The 17,740-nt window shown below is 41.0% G+C and overlaps 1 protein-coding gene across 2 annotated transcripts; it reads left to right on the forward strand.

The window, feature by feature from the left end:
- On the forward strand, window positions 1,445–17,319 carry NDUFB6 (NADH:ubiquinone oxidoreductase subunit B6). Of its 2 annotated transcripts, XR_305880.3 has the most exons (5): window positions 1,445–1,874; window positions 3,779–3,871; window positions 7,089–7,210; window positions 12,555–12,599; window positions 17,072–17,319. XR_305880.3 is itself a non-coding variant. In NM_001044554.2 (4 exon segments), coding segments are annotated over 4 exon segments (387 nt in total). In that variant the 5' UTR covers window positions 1,582–1,694; the 3' UTR covers window positions 17,141–17,231.

Here is a 17,740-nt window from a genome sequence, read left to right on the forward strand (position 1 = left end):
GATGAAATACATCATTAGTTAATACTGACTCTGTCCAAATTTAGGACTACAGAGTTTTAACTTAAACTCATACAATTTATCTTTGTATCTCCTTTCTCTCATAACACAAATCCCGGCCTAAACGTTTATTTTCAGTTGCAGGTTAACAATACCATCACCACCATCACTATCAAGGATATGGTTACTTAAAACAGTTTGACTTCTTTCTTTCTCTTTTCTTTCTTTTTCTTTCTCTTTCTTTCCTTTCTTTCTTTCTTGCAGTTCTTTTTGTCTTTGAAGTATACCTCTCTATGGATGTACAATAATGTGATGATTTAAAGTTACCTGAAGTGGGAGTCCCCATTGTGGCTCAGTTGTAACGAAACTGGTTAGTATCCATCAGGAGGCAGGTTCGTTCCATCCCTGGCCCTGCTCAGTGGGTTAAGGATCTGGCGTTTGCAGTGAGTGGTGGCGTAGGTCGAAGACTCAGCTCAGATTTGGTGTTGCTGTGGCTGTGGTGTAGGTTGGTGGCTGCAGCTCTGATTCAACCCCTAAGACTGAGAACTTCCATATATCTCAGGTACAGTCCTAAAACGCAAAAATAAAGTTACCTGAAGTGGTGTGTGTTTTTGAAATTATGCCGCCAAGCAGTCAGATCCATCTATTTTTACTTTTGATTTTTAGAGGGTGCTTTTTAAAAACCAATTTGGAGACGTTTAGCTTCTATCCTTCTTGTTTCTAGCCTACCCCCTTCCTCTTCCTATAGGTAACATTAAAAAAAAAAGTAATTTTCCTTTCCATTATTTTAAAAACTTGAACAAACATATGTATATATATACATTTAGTATCACTACCACCCTCCCCTTTTTGGATAAAAGGTAGCATACTATACATACTTCTCTCCGTTTAGCTTTTTTCTCTTAACAACTTATGTACTCAGTAGCTCTCTCCAGTTTTATACAAAGCATTTCATTTAGTTATTGTACCACAACTTATTCAGCCAGCCCTTTACTGAGAAATTGAGCGGTAATTTACAGGATTTTATTATAAAGAGTGCTGCAGTTTGTGCACATTCTTTTCATATTTTTACCGCTGTATCTTTAGACTAGAGGTCTAGAAGTGGGATTGCTGGTACGAAGGGTGAACGTGTCTAATTCTGCTGGATAGTAAGCGACTTTCTACTTCTGCAGTACTGATGAAGGAACAGACGAGACAGCTGCTCAAGGACTCTTTACCAGAACATGGATGTAAAGGGTCCCCCACATACTCTAGGTTACGGGAAGAGGACGAATTCCAAGGTGGGAGAGGCAAATGAATTTTGCATGTAGAAGTCACTCATTGAGTCACATATTCACATACTTCCAGCTCCCAATACACCAGTTCTTCCTGGTCAGAGCGTTTAGTACACTGACCTCTGATACTTCCTGTTTTTCATTACTTCCCTCCTCATCCGGTAGCTAACTGTCTGCCAGTAACCGCCTCTCTCTGGAAATCTGGGCGCGTAAAGCGGTGCGGGGGTCTGCAGGAGTTTGCGCATGCCTAGTCACTACGCGCAGATTGGAGCCGCTCGAGGGCAGGACCCCAGTGACGTCGTAACGGCGCGCCGCTCCCAGGTGTCCTCGCAAGGTCGCTTTGCAGAAGGGGAAGCGCGCGTATGTGACAGGACCCTCGTTCAGGGGCGCGCCGTGTCTTGCTTCCTTGGTACCGGCGGCGACATGTCGGGATATACGCCCGACGAGAAACTGCGACTGCAGCAGCTGCGAGAGCTGAGAAGGCGATGGCTGAAGGATCAGGAGCTGAGCCCCCGGGAACCGGTGCTGCCCCCGCGGCGGGTGTGGCCTATGGAGCAATTCTGGAATAAGTTTTTGCAGGATGGAGCCCCCTGGAAGAACGTGGTGAGTGATGGCCCTCTCCCACCCCCGCCCCGTCGCGGTCCCCAGCCTGGCTGCTGTGACGCCTGCTCTCTGTAGCAACATTAGGTAGGGACTGATTCTCCCTTTCCCCGAAAGTACTGGTAGTTTCCCAAGGGGGAATTAGGTTCTGCCGAGACTTGGGTGTAGTGGGAACGCTGTCTGGTTCCTAGAGTCTTGGCCTGGGGGTCAGGAGTCCGGAGCACGTTTGGCTTTGGGATTGTCATACCATTTAACTGTCAGGTGTGATGAGTAGGAGGTGAATCTTTGCCTGGGTTTTACAGGATGGTGCAGCCTTGCATCTCTTTTGACTGTGGGAATCTTCCCTCAGAATGGTAGCCAAGGATTCACTAGAGTTAAAATTCAGTGATTTCGGTATTTGAGGACATTTGTCTGATCTTTGAGGTTGAGATTATAGAAACTAACTGCCATTACACCGAACCTAGAAGACAGTGTGCTTCTAACTGGTAGTACAGCTCCATGTAATCATCTTATAAGAATGGGTCCTATTGGGTTCTTACTTTATGCCTGACATTTTTCAAGGGTTTTACATGTGTTACTTAATTTTATTTTGGACTCCTGTAAGGTAGAAATTGGTCCTAATCTTAATTTTAAGTGTGGAAACTGAGGCCTACAAAAATTCAGTGATGTAGCCATGGTCTCAGGGTGAGGAATTCGAGTTCACATTGAAATCCATGTGTATCTACTTTCTTACTGAGCTACGAAGTCTGGTGCACATTTTTCTGAGCAAGTGGTATTAGATACTTATTTACGGTGGTAAAATTAAACTCTAAGTCAACTCTCCTCTTTTCTCCCTTTGGATTTCTGACATTTTACTAACTGATTTGGCAACCACTGGTTGAAAGTTGACATACCACCCATCAAGCAAGCGATTTAAGGAAGTAAATAATAATTTGTTGAAATCTGACTTACTTCATGTTAACCTTTTCCATAATCATATCTATTATAACACTTAAAATTTAGATTGTCCTTTCCCTGAAAGGATAGGTCCTATTCTTTCAAATTGGCTGCCCTGGAAAAGTTCCAGTTTTAAATGACTTTTGCCTTTCCCTTTTTTTTTTTTTTTTTTTTTTTGGTCTTTTCGGGGCCGCACCTGCAGCATATGGAGTTTCCCAGGCTAGGGGTCAAATCGGAGCTGTATCCGCCAGCCTACGTATGCCACAGCCACAGCAGTGCCAGATCCTAGCCGCGTCAGCGACCTCCACCACAGCTTACGGCAACACAGGATCCTTAACCCACCCAGCAAGGCCAGGGATCGAACCTGCGTCCTCACAGATGCTAGTCAGATTTGTTAACCACTGAGCCAGGACAGGAACTCCTCTTTTTAAAAACAGTATGTCTGAAGGCAGCTCACTGAGCATGGAACACCCCATCCCAGTATGTAAGACATCCTTTTTCCAGCATTAGTGTACTCATAATTATCTGCCTTACATCTTAGATGGTACAAGTGATGTTGATTATGTATTTGAAATTGATAAATTAGGGAAATGAAAACTCTGTATGCTGATTATTCTGGTTAAATCTATTAAAATTATTTTTTCATTATTTATGCCATGTTTTGTCTTAAACTTATAATAGGGATATTTTTAGAAGTCTTTTAAAAAACGTATATCTATAAATACATTACTATATCTCTGCAAAATACTGCTTAAGCCTCCTTTGCTCTGAACTCTGGAGGTGTCACCTAGTAGGCACTGTGTTTAATAAAAATATTCGAATGCATGAAATTAGCTGCAGACTTTAAGGAAATATGTAACATTTAGGGATTTTACAATGAGCATGACGTTGTTATAGCATTGATGCTTTTTTTTTCCTGCCGCAAATGTGAAAAAATAAGGTATCTATTTCTTGTATGCTTTTTCCCCCAGATCTATAAGACATACCGACACAGCATCTTTGCTGTTACTCATGTGCTTATCCCTGTATGGATTATTCATTATTATCTTAAATATCATGTAACTGTAAGTATGCTTTAAGTGTATGTTTTTCAGAATTTGTTTTTAATATTGTGCAAAATTATTTTCTATGCGAGTATGCCTTACTCTGCTCTACTTAATGGAAATAATCTGCCATGTATAACTGATTTTGAAGTTGAATCCTTTTAGGTAAAAGGTTTAAGGAAACTTAAGTAATGTATGGTTTTTCAAAAATTTAATCTTTATATTAGTTGCTTACAACTTGAGTTGTGTTTCCTCATAGAAACAACATTATGTGATCAGAAATGTAGTTGACCTGATAATGTGAGTGTAAACTTGGAGTCCTGAGTTGGAAGGGAGAAAAGAATTTCTGTTCCTTTTTTTTTTGAACACAGATCTAAGATAAAATTCAAAATAGTTAAAAGTTGTCTTTGTCATCTTACTATTCCCTTTCCCTTTGCTCTGTGTTTTTTCACAACTTAACTTTCTTTAGAATCTAGCACATCTAGAGGCTTGAATTTTTTTCCCTGAAAGATCTTGCATGTGGTGATTGAACTGAGATGCCCTGTTGCCATATTTTTTTTTTTTTTTTTGTCTTTTTTGTCTTTTTGTTGTTGTTGTTGTTGTTATTGTTGCTATTTCTTGGGCCGCTCCCGCGGCATATGGAGGTTCCCAGGCTAGGGGTTGAATCGGAGCTGTAGCCACCGGCCTACGCCAGAGCCACAGCAACGCGGGATCCGAGCCGTGTCTGCAACCTACACCACAGCTCACAGCAACGCCGGATCGTTAACCCACTGAGCAAGGGCAGGGATCGAACCCGCAACCTCATGGTTCCTAGTTGGATTTGTTAACCACTGCGCCATGACGGGAACTCCCCTGTTGCCATATTTTAAAGGCTAGGGATACCCTGGTGTAGGGGGTTAGATCCCAGGCAGGGTGAGGAAGGAGTGCATTTTGGGAGTGGCATGGAAGGGAGAGCAGTGGTAGTTGCCCAGGATGGAGTTTTGTATTCTAAACAGAATGAGGGAGGGCTTTGTTGTACGCAGTGAGGAGTGTTAGGTCCTGAGTGGGTGGGGGTGGGGGGCTGGTGAGCCTGTCTGGAGAGGAGCAGCAACAGCAACCTGGTGTAGAATATTGGAACCTGAGCAAAGAAAGGAAAGTATCAGAAGAGTTTGGGGCAATAATGGAGTTGGCAACCCAGAGTAAGTTGTCAGAACCTGAATGAGGTGAGGAGGTTATTTATACTGGAGTGTGGTGGTGGTGACAATAGGAGATAGGTTATATACAGGAAGACTGATCAACTAAACACATATGTTGATGATATTGGGACTCAGATTTCTCAATGTCAGAAAAGAGAGTTATGCATATGGAGTAAAGGGAGAAAGCCTAGTGGTACTGGAATGGAATTGGAAGTGATGATGATTTTTAATGTGTATTGACAGATATAGACGTAAGTATAGCTGTACATGTGGATATTCCCTGGCTCTCTTCACTGATAGGGCCTGTGAGTAGTGCTGCCCCCATGGTAAGCAGCTCATCTAGCAGCCTGGTCTTATTTTCTAAACACAGTTCACTGAAAGGATCCAGAGCTCCTAGGAGAAATGGCTGACTCCAGGGCTGGGGCAGGGAAAGTGCAAGATGTGCTTGTTGTGCCAGCAAGTAAAGAAGTATTCAAAGAATGATGGAGATAAATCCAAAGGACACAGAGTCACCTGGAAAAGCCTCCACTGGGACAATTTGAGCATTAGAATAAGTAACAATAGTAATAGGTGGTAGCCAGCTGAATAAATAAAATCCAAATCTGTGGGTCCATACTCATATAAATAAATCAATAAATGAATAGAAGAGAAAACTTTTTGGTACAATAGATTGTTAACAAGGCATGATAAAAAAGTCAGCATTTGAGAATCATCACAGTAGTATTTTCTTCAGCCTAGGAACATCAAAAGATGCTAAAATTCATCCCCAAATTAATCCTTCAATTTACATATTTGTTACAAAGGGAACAAAAGTAACTTTGTAGTGAAGAAACCTGTAGGCGGACACCACCTTAATCAAGAAATCTAAGTTAGGAGTTCCCTGGTAGTCAGTGTTGTCATTGCTATGGCATGAGTTCCATCCCTGGCCCAGGAACTTCTGCATGCTTTGGGCTCAACAAAAAAAAAAAAAAAAAAAAAATCTGAATTACATTGCCAGTAATGGGACAAACTGAAATTGTGTACTGCTTAATAGGATGCAGTGAGAAGAAAACAGCATCAGTTTCGTGATACTCCTGTAAAAATGCACAAGCTAAATCAAATCATGAGGAAATTTAAGGGAAACCAAAATTGAGGGACTTTTCTGCATAGTAATTGGCTTATTACCTTCAAAAATGTCAGGATTAGGAAGTTAAAGATTCGCTCCAGATTGAAGAAGACTAAAGAGACTTACCAACTAAATGCAAACTTGATTTAAGGGCACATCTGCTTTAACAAAAGAACAAAGATAGTGTTGGCAATCAGAACAATAAAGAGCCTATACAGAGTTCTCCTTGTGGCTCAGTGGATTAAGAACCCAATGTGGTGTCCATAAGGACTCAGATTTGATCACTGGCTTTGCTCAGTGGGTTAAGGATCTGGCATTGCCTCAAGCTGTGGTGTAGATCACAGATGTGGCTTGGATCTGGTGTGGCCATGGCATGGGCCTCAGCTCTGGCTCCAGTTCATCCCCTGGCCTAGGAACTTCCATGTGCTGCAGGTGTGGCCATAAAAAGAAAGAAAAGAAAAGGAAAAAAAAAAAACAAACCTACACCATGAAGGATAGATTATATAAAAGGGGATTTTCTGAGAACTCCAGTTATTAAGACAATTGATAAAATTTGAATGAGTTCTTTAGACAATATAGAAGGTAGTAATCTATCAGTGTTTTTCCTGAACTTGATGGCTATTTGTGATTTTTTTTAAAAGAATACTGTCCTTATTTGCAGAAAATACACACCAAAGTAATGAAGTGATTTAGTAAAAAAAATATATATTTTTTTTGAATTCTTGCAACTCTCTGTAAGTTTTAAATTATTTCAAGGTAAAAACAACAAAAGTTTGGAACTGCCTAACAGGTTGTGGCTAATCCAGTTGAGTTTTGCCTTCTTTTATTCTGTTGAAAGGAGAGTGAAACAAATAACTAGGTCTTTCCAAAAATTCACTCTTATGTCACTTGTTCTCTGTTGATTGTGTGGTTCTTTAAAATTCTGATTGCTGACAACATTTTTGTTCTCTTCACTAAGGAGATCATGTCCATTGATCATCAACTATGGAGTGCCTAGTATGTCCTCTTCCTTTATTGCTTTGAGAAGAATATTTAAGACAAGATTCCTGCCTCCTCAAGGAGTTTAAAATTGGAAGATAGGTATGATTTGATTTAGACTGTATGGAGGAGAAAAGCTGTCCCAGTTAGAAAGAAAGATAAGGGTCAATAGTGAGCGTGGCCATATCTACCTAAGACAGGATTGCTTAGAACTGGGAGTCTCTTGGTCAGTAAGGTGGGACCAGTTAATGGAAAAGCTTGAAAGCTAGGCAGAGGAGAGTGAACTTTGTGCCATAGGCGGTGGGAAGCTTTCCATTTTTAAATTGGAGTGTGAGTTGATAAAATGATATATTTAGGAAAATAATAAAAAACATTGATATGCAGGATGAATTGGAGGGAGGAACTTATTGACATCAGGCAGATGATCTGGAGGCTGTTGCAGTTTAGTAGATGTTAGCTGATGAGATCTGGTTAGGGCAGCTATAGCAGGAATGAAAAAGTGAGGTGAAGCCAGAACATCCTTTTTTTTTTTTTTTTTTGTCTTTTGTCTTTTGTCTTTTTAAGCCCGCACCATGGCATATGGATGTTCCCAGGCTAGGGGTCAAATTGGAGCTGTAGCTGCTGGCCTACACCACAGCCACAGCAATGCTGGATCCAGGCTATGTCTGCAGCCTACACCACAGCCACAGCAATGCTGGATCCGGGCTATGTCTGCAACCTACACCACAGCTCTGGGCAACGCTGATCCTTAACTGACTGAGCAAGACCAGGGATCCAACCCATGTCCTCATGGATACTAGTCAGGTTCATTAACCATTGAGCCACGACGAGAACTCCCAGAACAAACTTTTTTTTTTTTTTTTTTTTTTTTTTGTCTTTTTGCCATTTCTTGGGCTGCTCCCGCGACATATGGATATTCCCAGGCTAGGGGTCTAATCGGAGCTGTAGCTGCCAGCCTACGCCAGAGCCACAGCCACTTGGGATCCAAGCCACGTCTGCAACCTACACCACAGCTCATGGCAACGCCAGATCCTTAACCCACTGAGCAAGGCCAGGGATCGAACCCTCAACCTAATTGTTCCTAGTTGGATTTGTTAACTACTGCGCCACGACGGGAACTTCAAGAACATACTTTTTAAGGAAGGAATAACTCAAGTTAAGGTGGGGATGACTACAATTTGAAAGTTTAGGGAACAAAATTTGCCACCCCAGAATGTCTCTGGCATGTAGATTATTTCAAGCTAAAAACAATCAAGGCCCAAAAGACTCAGGAAGAAGCTTTGACCTTCCCCCAAATACCTAAGAATGTAGATACAGGACTTTTTTCATGAAGTCACCTGTCACTGTAGGTAACTATAATAGGTATGGTAGACATGATTGAACCTAGCAAAGTCTGTTAAAATTCCCATTATCTCTGCATCACACAGCAAACGTTTATTTACCAAACATTTGCTTTTCCATCTCTGTGTAAATTGCCTCCCCCTGTCCTTTGAAGTCCCAAATCACTGCCCCCAGCATCCTCTTTTGTCTTTAGCTGACACGGTATTTAAGGTGAGGTGTTTAGACATTTTGGGAATTACTCAGTTCTCTTGGCACTCTTCTATATATATATGTTACCAAATTTTGTTCAGTTTTCACCTATTAATCTGTCTCATGTCAATTTAATTCTTAGACCACCGAGAAGAACCTGGAAAGGTAGAGGAAAATTTCTTCCTCCACCAGAGAACTTACAAGTAGGGTTTCAGAAAGGAGGGCTTTTTAGTAATGGGGGCAAGTAAGCTTTTTTAGGAGCATGTGTTGGCACATCAGTTTCTGTGGAAGTCAGAGTGGACATGGCCTGTGTTAAGAGTTAGAAACATGAGATTAGTGGAGGCTAGTGGAAATTAAGAGTTAGGGGTTAGTGTTTCACTTTATAAGCCAACAGAAATATTTTCTGCAACCATTAAAGGGGGCTAACAATATATGGGTAAGGGTCTGAGTATAGTTTACATTCTATTGTTGATGAGCTTAAAATTCTTTTTTTTTTTCTGGTCATGCCTGTGGCATGTGGAAGTTCCCAGGCCAAGGATCGAACCCACACCACAGCAGCAACCCGAGCCACTGCATTGGCAGTTTCGGATCCTTAACCTGCTGCTCCACAAAGGAACTCCATGAGCTTAAAGTTTTATATTCATGTTCACCTGCATGTCAAGAGGCCACTTCATCTCATTATAACTCCGTTATTGTTTTTCTGTCTTAAGCTACAAGACCCAGAGAAGAAAAACATTACTTTCTGTCAGTGAAAGTTTTTGTTGTTGTTGTTTATTTTTTAGGGCCACACCTGCAGCATATGGAAGTTCCCAGGCTAGGGGTTGAATTGGAGTTACAGCTGCTGGCCTATACCACAGCCACAGCAACTCGGGATCTGCGCCCTATCTGCCACTACACCACAGCTCATGGCAACACTGGGTCCCCAGCCCACTGAGAAAGGCCAGGATGGAACCTGCATCCTCATATATACTAGTCGGATTCATTTCTGCTGCACCATGAGGGGATCCCAGAGAAAGTTTTTTTTTAATTTGGAAGAATGGTTTTTTTTTTTTTTTTTTTTTTTGCTTTTTAGGACCAGATTTGTGGCATTTGGAAGTTCCCCAAGCAAGAGGTCGAATCAGAGCTGCAGCTGCTGGCCTACACCACAGCCATAGCAACACCAGATCTGAGCCGCATTTGTGACCTACACCACAGCTCACGGCAACACCAGATCCTTAACCCACAGAGCAAAGCCGGGGATCGAACCCACATCCTCATGGATACTAGTCGGGTTCGTAACTCACTGAGCCACAATGGGAACTCCTAAACTAAAACAATTCCACTTACAAACGTCTCTTAAATGTCTTAAACTGCATTTATAAATGTTTTATATTCAGTTTTATTTTTAGGTATTTATAGGGCACGTTAATGACCCTATGAAGCAAAATCTTTTAATTTTTTTATTTTTTTGTACTTTTTAGGGTGAGATCTGCAGCATATGGAGGTTCCCAGGCTAGGGGTTGAATCAGAGCTATAGCTGCTGGCCTGCACCACAGTCACAGAAAATGCAGTATCCGAGCTGTGTCTGCAACCTATACAACAGCTTATGGTAATGCCAGATCCTTAACCCACTGAGCAAGGCCAGGGGTAGAACCTTCGTCCTCATGGATGCTAGTCAGGTTTGTTAAGCACTGAGCCACAACGGGAACTCTGCAAAATCTTTTAAAAAAAAAAAAAAAAAAAATCACAAATTTAAATCAATTATACATTTTAACTAGAATCCTAAAACTAATCTTTTAGAATCTCTGATAGCCTGATTGCCTTAAACATTACAAAAACTCTAACTATTAGAATATATGGATTGTCCTAATGTTCTCAGAACTTATTAAATTTGACACTCACCTATTTCTACCCTGGGTTAATTTACTTTGTCATATCTCTATTTAACTAAATATTTCTAGGCTTGAAAAAACACTTACCTCCTAAGAGAAGCAAATTTAACAAGCTGCAGTTACTGGGTTGACAATTCAAGACATTAATATGGCTGCTTATCTGAGGGATTCCTACTTCTAGGTGATTTTTTCCTGAGCCACAGATGGACATAATTAAAGGTTTTATGTCAGTAGAGGCATTTCTTTATCTTATTCTCTCTCTTGGTTTAAGTAGGCCTGCCTCCTCAGTACTGTTGAAGCCAGTTTGCCTCAGCTAATACCTTTATGCTTAAATTCTTTCTGAAGACATTTCACTGTCTTCTTGCCTCTGGCCACAGGTCTTAGAGACATTTTATTTTTATTTATTTAATTTTTTTGTTTGTTTGTCTTTTTAGGGCTGCACCGCTGCATAATTGAAGTTCCCAGGCTAGGGGTTGAATTGGCGCTGCAGCCACTGGCCTGTGCCACAGCAATGCCAGATCTGAGCTACATCTGTGGCCTACACCACAGCTCCCGGCAATGCCAGATCCTTCACCCACTCAATGGGGCCAGGGCTCGAACCTGCATCCTCATGGATACTAGTCAGATTCATTTCCGCTGAGCCATGATGGGAACTCCTGTTAGAGGCATTTTAATGTCCTCATCAAAACGTTTTAATGTATTCTAGTTTCTCTCCTGCTTTTGGCTCTGGTACGCCTGAGTCTTACATCATGACAAAAGTCTTTTAACATTTTTTGGTGTAGTATCTTGGGCAGATGTATATGCTTAAGAAGGACTTGAAGTTAAGAAATAATTATTTAGCACCTCCTCTGTGCAAAGCACTCAGGGATACAGCACTGAAGCAGGCAGATCAAGTCCCTGTCTTCAGAAATGTTTATTCTAGTCTTGGAGACTGGCAATAAGTAGATAAAGAGGCATGTAATGTTCTGGGGGGCGGGTAATCTTCTATAGAAGACAAACTAAGGGAAAAAGGGTAGAGAATGACAGGGCTGCGATTTTAATTAAACTTCTTTGAGGAAGTGCTATTTGAAAAACATAAATAGGAGTTCCCATCGTGGCACAGGGGAAACAAATCCGACTAGGAACCATGAGGTTGCAGGTTCCATCCCTGGCCTCGCTCAGTGGGTAAGGATCTGGCGTTGCCATGAGCTGTGGTGTAGGTCACAGACGGGGATCAGATCTGGCATTGCTGTGGCTGTGGCATAGGCCGGAAGCTGTAGCTCTGATTGGACCCCTAGCCTGGGAACCTCCATACACCACAGGTGTGGCCCTAAAAAGCAAAAGAAAAGAAAAACATAAATAAATGAGGATATGGACCCAGCAGATATCTAGAAGAAGAGCATTTCAGGTAGAAAAATCATTAAGCATAAGGGCTGTGAGGCACAAAGCACATCCAACTGATTTGAATAATACAAAGGAGCCATCCTAGCTACAGTGCTGTGAGAGAGAGAGAGGGAGGAGGTAAACAAGGGCCAGATGGTGTTCTTAGAGATCGCTGCAAGGACTCAGGCTTTTTTCCTAAGAATGAAGAAACTTTGAGCCGAGGAGTGATACATCTTAAGAGAATCACTGCGGTCTGCCTGCAGAATGGAGAATAGACTGTTAAAGGGCACAAAGGAAGTGGGAGACTAGTAGGTGAAAACCTGATAGCAGCTTGGACAAGGAAAGGAGCTCTGGAGGTGGTGAGAAGCAGTTAGATTCAGAATATAATCTCAAGGTGGAACCAGCAGCATCTGCCAAGGAATGAAGGTTTTTGCCTTTGTAACTGGGAGAAGGAAAATGCCATTTACTGAGATAGCATTTTGGGGCTGAGGGAAGCTAATTGTTGGATGTGGTTAAGTTTGCAAAGCCTGTTTGATCAAGTAGAGATCTTGAGTAAATAGTTGGAGGTATGAGTCTGGAGTTCAGTGAAAGTTGGGGGCTTAGGTTAAAATTTGGAATGTTACCTGTTTTATTTTAGAAGAAAATCTAAAACTGTAATTAACAGAACATTACTTTTATTGCAGGCAAAACCATATACCGTCGTTGAAAGGAAGCCCAGAATATTCCCAGTAAGTCTCAAAACATCTCTGGTTTTTCTTTATTTTTCTTTCTCCTTTCCCTTCCTAGGTGATCATTAGACTTAAATGTTCCTTTCTTCTTGCTGAAAGTTTAAGTGCCTATTTTGTATATTCTTGTTTTTTGTTTTTGTTTTTTAAGGAGGAAGCAGTATGAGTTAGCCATTATAGTTGAATCTGGGATGTGGGCACATTTCTTTTCAACCTGGTTGTGAAACTTGTATAACCTTTGAGTCCTAAATTGAATTTAAAGGTACCAACAATTTGTCACTGGTTCCCTGTTTCATGGAGGGTTAAGGACTTAGGGCACCATCCTGAGCAGCCATCTGAGCATAGTAACAGCAGCTAAATTCCTCTGTCATTATTTCCAAACTATCATTTCTTAGGGCAGTTTGACCATAACCTCTCCGTCTGTGAGTTTACAATCTGTGAATGTATGCTTTAAATTTTATATTATGAATATGTAGGCTTTTATCCTAATTTAAAATTAGCCTTTTCATCATTAAAAGATTACTTATTAGTCAGTTGGTATTTTACTGACTATTTGTGAGGTTACTAAATGTTTAGCAGAGTCAAATACATGTTCTTTTCTTGTCCTATTTCTAGTTACCATCGATCTCTAGTTCTATAATTTTAGAAAACAAAACTTCCCGTAGATTTTTTTTTTTTTTTTTTTTTTTTTTGTCTTTTTAGGGCTGCACCCTCAGCATGTGGAAGTTTCCAGGCAAAGGGCTGAATTGGAGCTGTAGCTGCTGGCCTATACCACAGCCATAGCCATGCCAGATTCAAGCCACGTCTGCAGCTACACTGCAGCTCATGGCAATTCCAGATCCATAACCCACTGAGCGAGGCCAGTGATCCAACCTACGTCCTTATGGATACTAGTCAAATTCGTTATCACTGAGCCACAATGGGAACTGCATGATTTTTGCTTCTATCAAATGATATAGTCACAATCATCTGCAATGGAAGGGAATTTTAGGGAGAACCACCAAAATTGGTTAACCCTTCCAGCTGGAATTCTGCTTTAGGAAATAGGGGATTTCTTCTGTATTTTTATTGTATATAATTGATGTGTGTTAGGGCCAGGGTAGTCTCAGTTATCTTGCTAGTTTCAACCAGTTAGATAATTTATTTATTCTCCCATTCGCATGTTTGTTTATTAGTTACTTATTTTGCCATTATCTTTCAAAGGAAAAGAAGGAGCACTGTCTTTAAAAGACCACATAATAATCCCACAGCATCTCTCCTACTTTGCCACCGTGGCTCTTCCCTGTTTCTGTGCCATTAGCCCTATTAATAAGCTGCCCCCCTTTGAGAGCAGCTTATCTGTACATACCTTAGAATGGGATAGACAGCAACAAACTCCTAAATCTCAGTGGCTTAACAAAGGTTTATTTCCTGTTGACATCACAGGCTAGTGTAGGGCAAACAATTATAGTTAGCCCATTGGAAATATAACCTCCCAGATCACAGGGGGAAAAAAGGCTGGAAGTTTCAGGAGATAATTTTAATATCTAAGCATGGAAGTTGCTTAAATTAGTTCTCTTCAAATCCTGTTGGCCAAAACTCATTGTCATGGTCCCATGGTCCCAAATATCTATGTGCTTTTTTTTTTTTTTTTAATAAATCCCAGACTCCCATATTTGGAGTTTCTGCCACAGAGTCTCTGCCACTGTCCACCCTTCTTCTTCTTCTTCTTCTTCTTCTTCTTTTTTTTTTTTTTTTTTTTTTGTCTTTTTAGGGTCGAACCCACGGCGTATGGAGGTTTCCAGGTTAGTGGTTGAATTGGAGATATAGCTGCTGGCCTACGCCACAGCAACGCTGGATCTGAGCCTTGTCTGCGATCTGCACCAACAGCTCACAGCAATGCAGGATCCCTAACCCTCTGAGCAAGGCCAGGGACCAAACCTGCGCCCTTTTGCATGCTAGTCAGCTTCATTTCTGCTGAGCCACGAAGGGAACTCTCATGGTCCATCCTCCTAGTCAACAAATAGCTCTTTGCTTACTTCTTCCCACACATGTTAATGCAGGTCCCTCTCCATCACTGCAACCATACTTAAACCCAAGATCTCTAGATGATGCGTAGTAGTATCTATCACATTTATTCTTGGAGGTTTGAGGATCAACAGCAAGTGAACTGTATCCCTTGCTGCCACAACCACACCCATTATCCTGTGGTGGAATTTGGACAGCATAGCAATCACTGGTTCTTGGCAGTCATTTGTTCTGAAACCCCCCAGTGGTCAAACATTGTAAAGACTCCTAACCCTTGTGTGGGAAGTTACTTGAATGGACACTGATTTTGCTTTTGGAAGGAACACCTTTGTTCATTGTTCTTTCTTGCCCCAAGTTCAGACAGGTTCTGTCTTTTCCATTATTAACCCTAGACCACATCTAAAATGAGTCCTTAGAGTTGTATAGCCTTTACCTCCAGCTCACAGAAGGTTGAATGCAGAGGTTGTTTTAAGCTGAAACATTCATAGGCTTTTGCTGTCTGTGGTTGGTTTCTTTGACCATCGAGTTCTTACAACATTTGGCAGGTGTGGAAAGAAAAGTACTTGGTAGGAGTCTAATCTTTTTGCTTCTAGTCTGCCCCACGTGTCATATCTTTGCTTTCTCTACATAGTTCTCCAATTTCTTTGTCCTCATGCAGCTGCCCCTTTCTACTCAGGGGCAGCTATATGGAGGCCACCTGAAACAGACTCTGATTCAAAGGCTACTACCTTTACTTTTGATCTTTGCCATAGTTTTATTGGGCTTCTCTTTCTCAGAATCTTTTCAGCTTTAGCTGTTACTGTTTAGAGATTCAGAGACAGATCAGTCTGATTTTATAATATTGCTAAGGTCTTCAATTTTTAGATTCTTATTTTTATTTCTCCTCTCAAATCAGCTACTTACGCCTGAGCTTTTTTTTTTTTAATATATAATGATTTTTATTTTTTTCCATTATAGCTGGTTTACAGTGTTCTGTCAGTTTTCTACTGTACAGCATGGTGATCCATGAATTTGTTTCTTAAAGTACATTCCTAAGGCAGCCATGGTAGTTACACACATAGTGTAACTTTTTTTCAGCTAGTTCTCCTGAGGTCTCAAGTTCATTAGACAGTCTGCTTCTAAGTTAATAGCACGTTTTATTTCCATCTTTCAGCTTCCAATGCCAGTGTTTTTGCTGCCAGGCTGCTAAGCCAGTGCCATATGGCTCAGTTTTTATTACACAGCATTAGTACCACTTTGTTACTAATTTCTGTGTTAGGGTAATGCTAGCCGTGGTAACAAGTTTTCCCCAAAATGTATTTTGGCTTAAACATAATACAAATTTACAATCCTGAGCAGTACCAGGTTGGGAACAGTTCTCCTCAGTCAAGTCATGGACTATCAAGCTGACAGAATCTGCTGTCTTAACAGAGCTGAAATTCAACCTAAGTACTCTGCTTAAATTATACAATTTGTCAGTGGAGGGTTCCAGGATTCTCACTACTTGGCTCTGGCTTTAAAGTCTGTGCCCATTCTGCCAAACACACTATATCTATGTTTGGAAAGACACCTGAACCAGCTAAGACGACAAAAAAGTGATGGAAGAGAACAAAAACAAAGCACAAAGGTGCAGCTACTGTCTTTGGAAAATAAAATGATTCTTCTGGAGTTCCCGTCGTGGCGCAGTGGTTAACGAATCCGACTAGGAACCATGAGGTTGCGGGTTCGGTCCCTGCCCTTGCTCAGTGGGTTAACGATCCGGCGTTGCCGTGAGCTGTGGTGTAGGTTGCAGACGCGGCTCGGATCCCGAGTTGCTGTGGCTCTGGCGTAGGCCGGTGGCTACAGCTCCGATTCAACCCCTAGACTGGGAACCTCCATATGCCGCGGGAGCGGCCCAAGAAATAGCAACAACAACAACAAAAAAAATAAAAATAAAAAATAAAAAATAAAAAAAAATAAAAAAAATAAATGATTCTTCTTTTGGCACCTCTTTTTAAAATCCACTTAACAACCCACCTGCATTACCGAGGTGTCTCTTGTTGGGGTGATTGTAAGCTGCCCAGGGAAAGTGTGCATTCTGCAACACCTGAGCCAAACAGTAAACTGGTGATGGCCTAACACATTCAGTTTCTGGGAACACATTACCTCCTTATTATTGAAGTGAAGATGTTTCCCTGCAACTTCTTTCAAGGGATTCTCCTATTTCTTGGGGCTAAGCAAAATAAAGATTATCTCTTTATCACTTTGTAAAGTCAACTTTCTTGTTCTTTCTGGTCATTTTGCTTGAGTGAAACTTCCCCTCTTCTTTCACTTACACCTTAAGACTTTGAATACTGGTTGCTTATCTTCAGACAGCATCTATTTTGCTTTTGTCCCTTTTAAAGTGTGAATGACAGAGCTGAACTAGATTTTCCACAAGGTCTATCCACATGGTGGAACTATCACCTCTGAAGACAAGATTTTTCACTAATGCATCTTTGTTTTTCTAGGGTGATACAATCCTGGAAACTGGAGAAGTAATCCCACTAATGAAAGAATTTCCTGATCAACATCACTGAAGATAACTTTAAAATTTCAAAGGCATATGAGCTATATTACCACACTTACTGAATATATTTTCTGGAAAAGTAACTTTAATAAAGTTTACTCTCAGATATGTGTCTTTTTCTTCCCAAACATTATACAATTTGAGACTCTTTGAATTATTTAATAAATAAAAACTGGGCATGTTAAATGATTTGAGCAAGTCACTTTTTTGGCCATTCTTGATTTGGAAAGAGGATGTAGGAAATTTAGTCACATGATAGTTTTTTTCTTACAGTATGTAATCTAGTCTTATGTGAAGGTATGCAACATAATGAAATCATGCAATAAATATAAGAAATTTTACACACTTTCAATTTTTTCTTTTTGCCTTTTAGGGCCGCCCCCCCCCACACACACATGTAAATTCCCAGACTAGGGGTCTAATTGCTACAGCCATGGCCATGCCAGATCTGAATTGCGTCCACCACCTACACCACACAGCACATGCAACTCCAGATCCTTAACCCAAGGAGTGAGGCCAGGGATTGAACCGGCATCCTTATGGCTACTAGCCTGGTTTGTTACCGCTGAGCCACAATGGGAACTACAGATTGTTTTAAAGAAGGCTTTTT

The sequence above is a fragment of the Sus scrofa genome, chromosome 10 (assembly GCF_000003025.6).
Source record: "Sus scrofa isolate TJ Tabasco breed Duroc chromosome 10, Sscrofa11.1, whole genome shotgun sequence".
NCBI classification, from domain to species: domain Eukaryota; kingdom Metazoa; phylum Chordata; class Mammalia; order Artiodactyla; family Suidae; genus Sus; species Sus scrofa.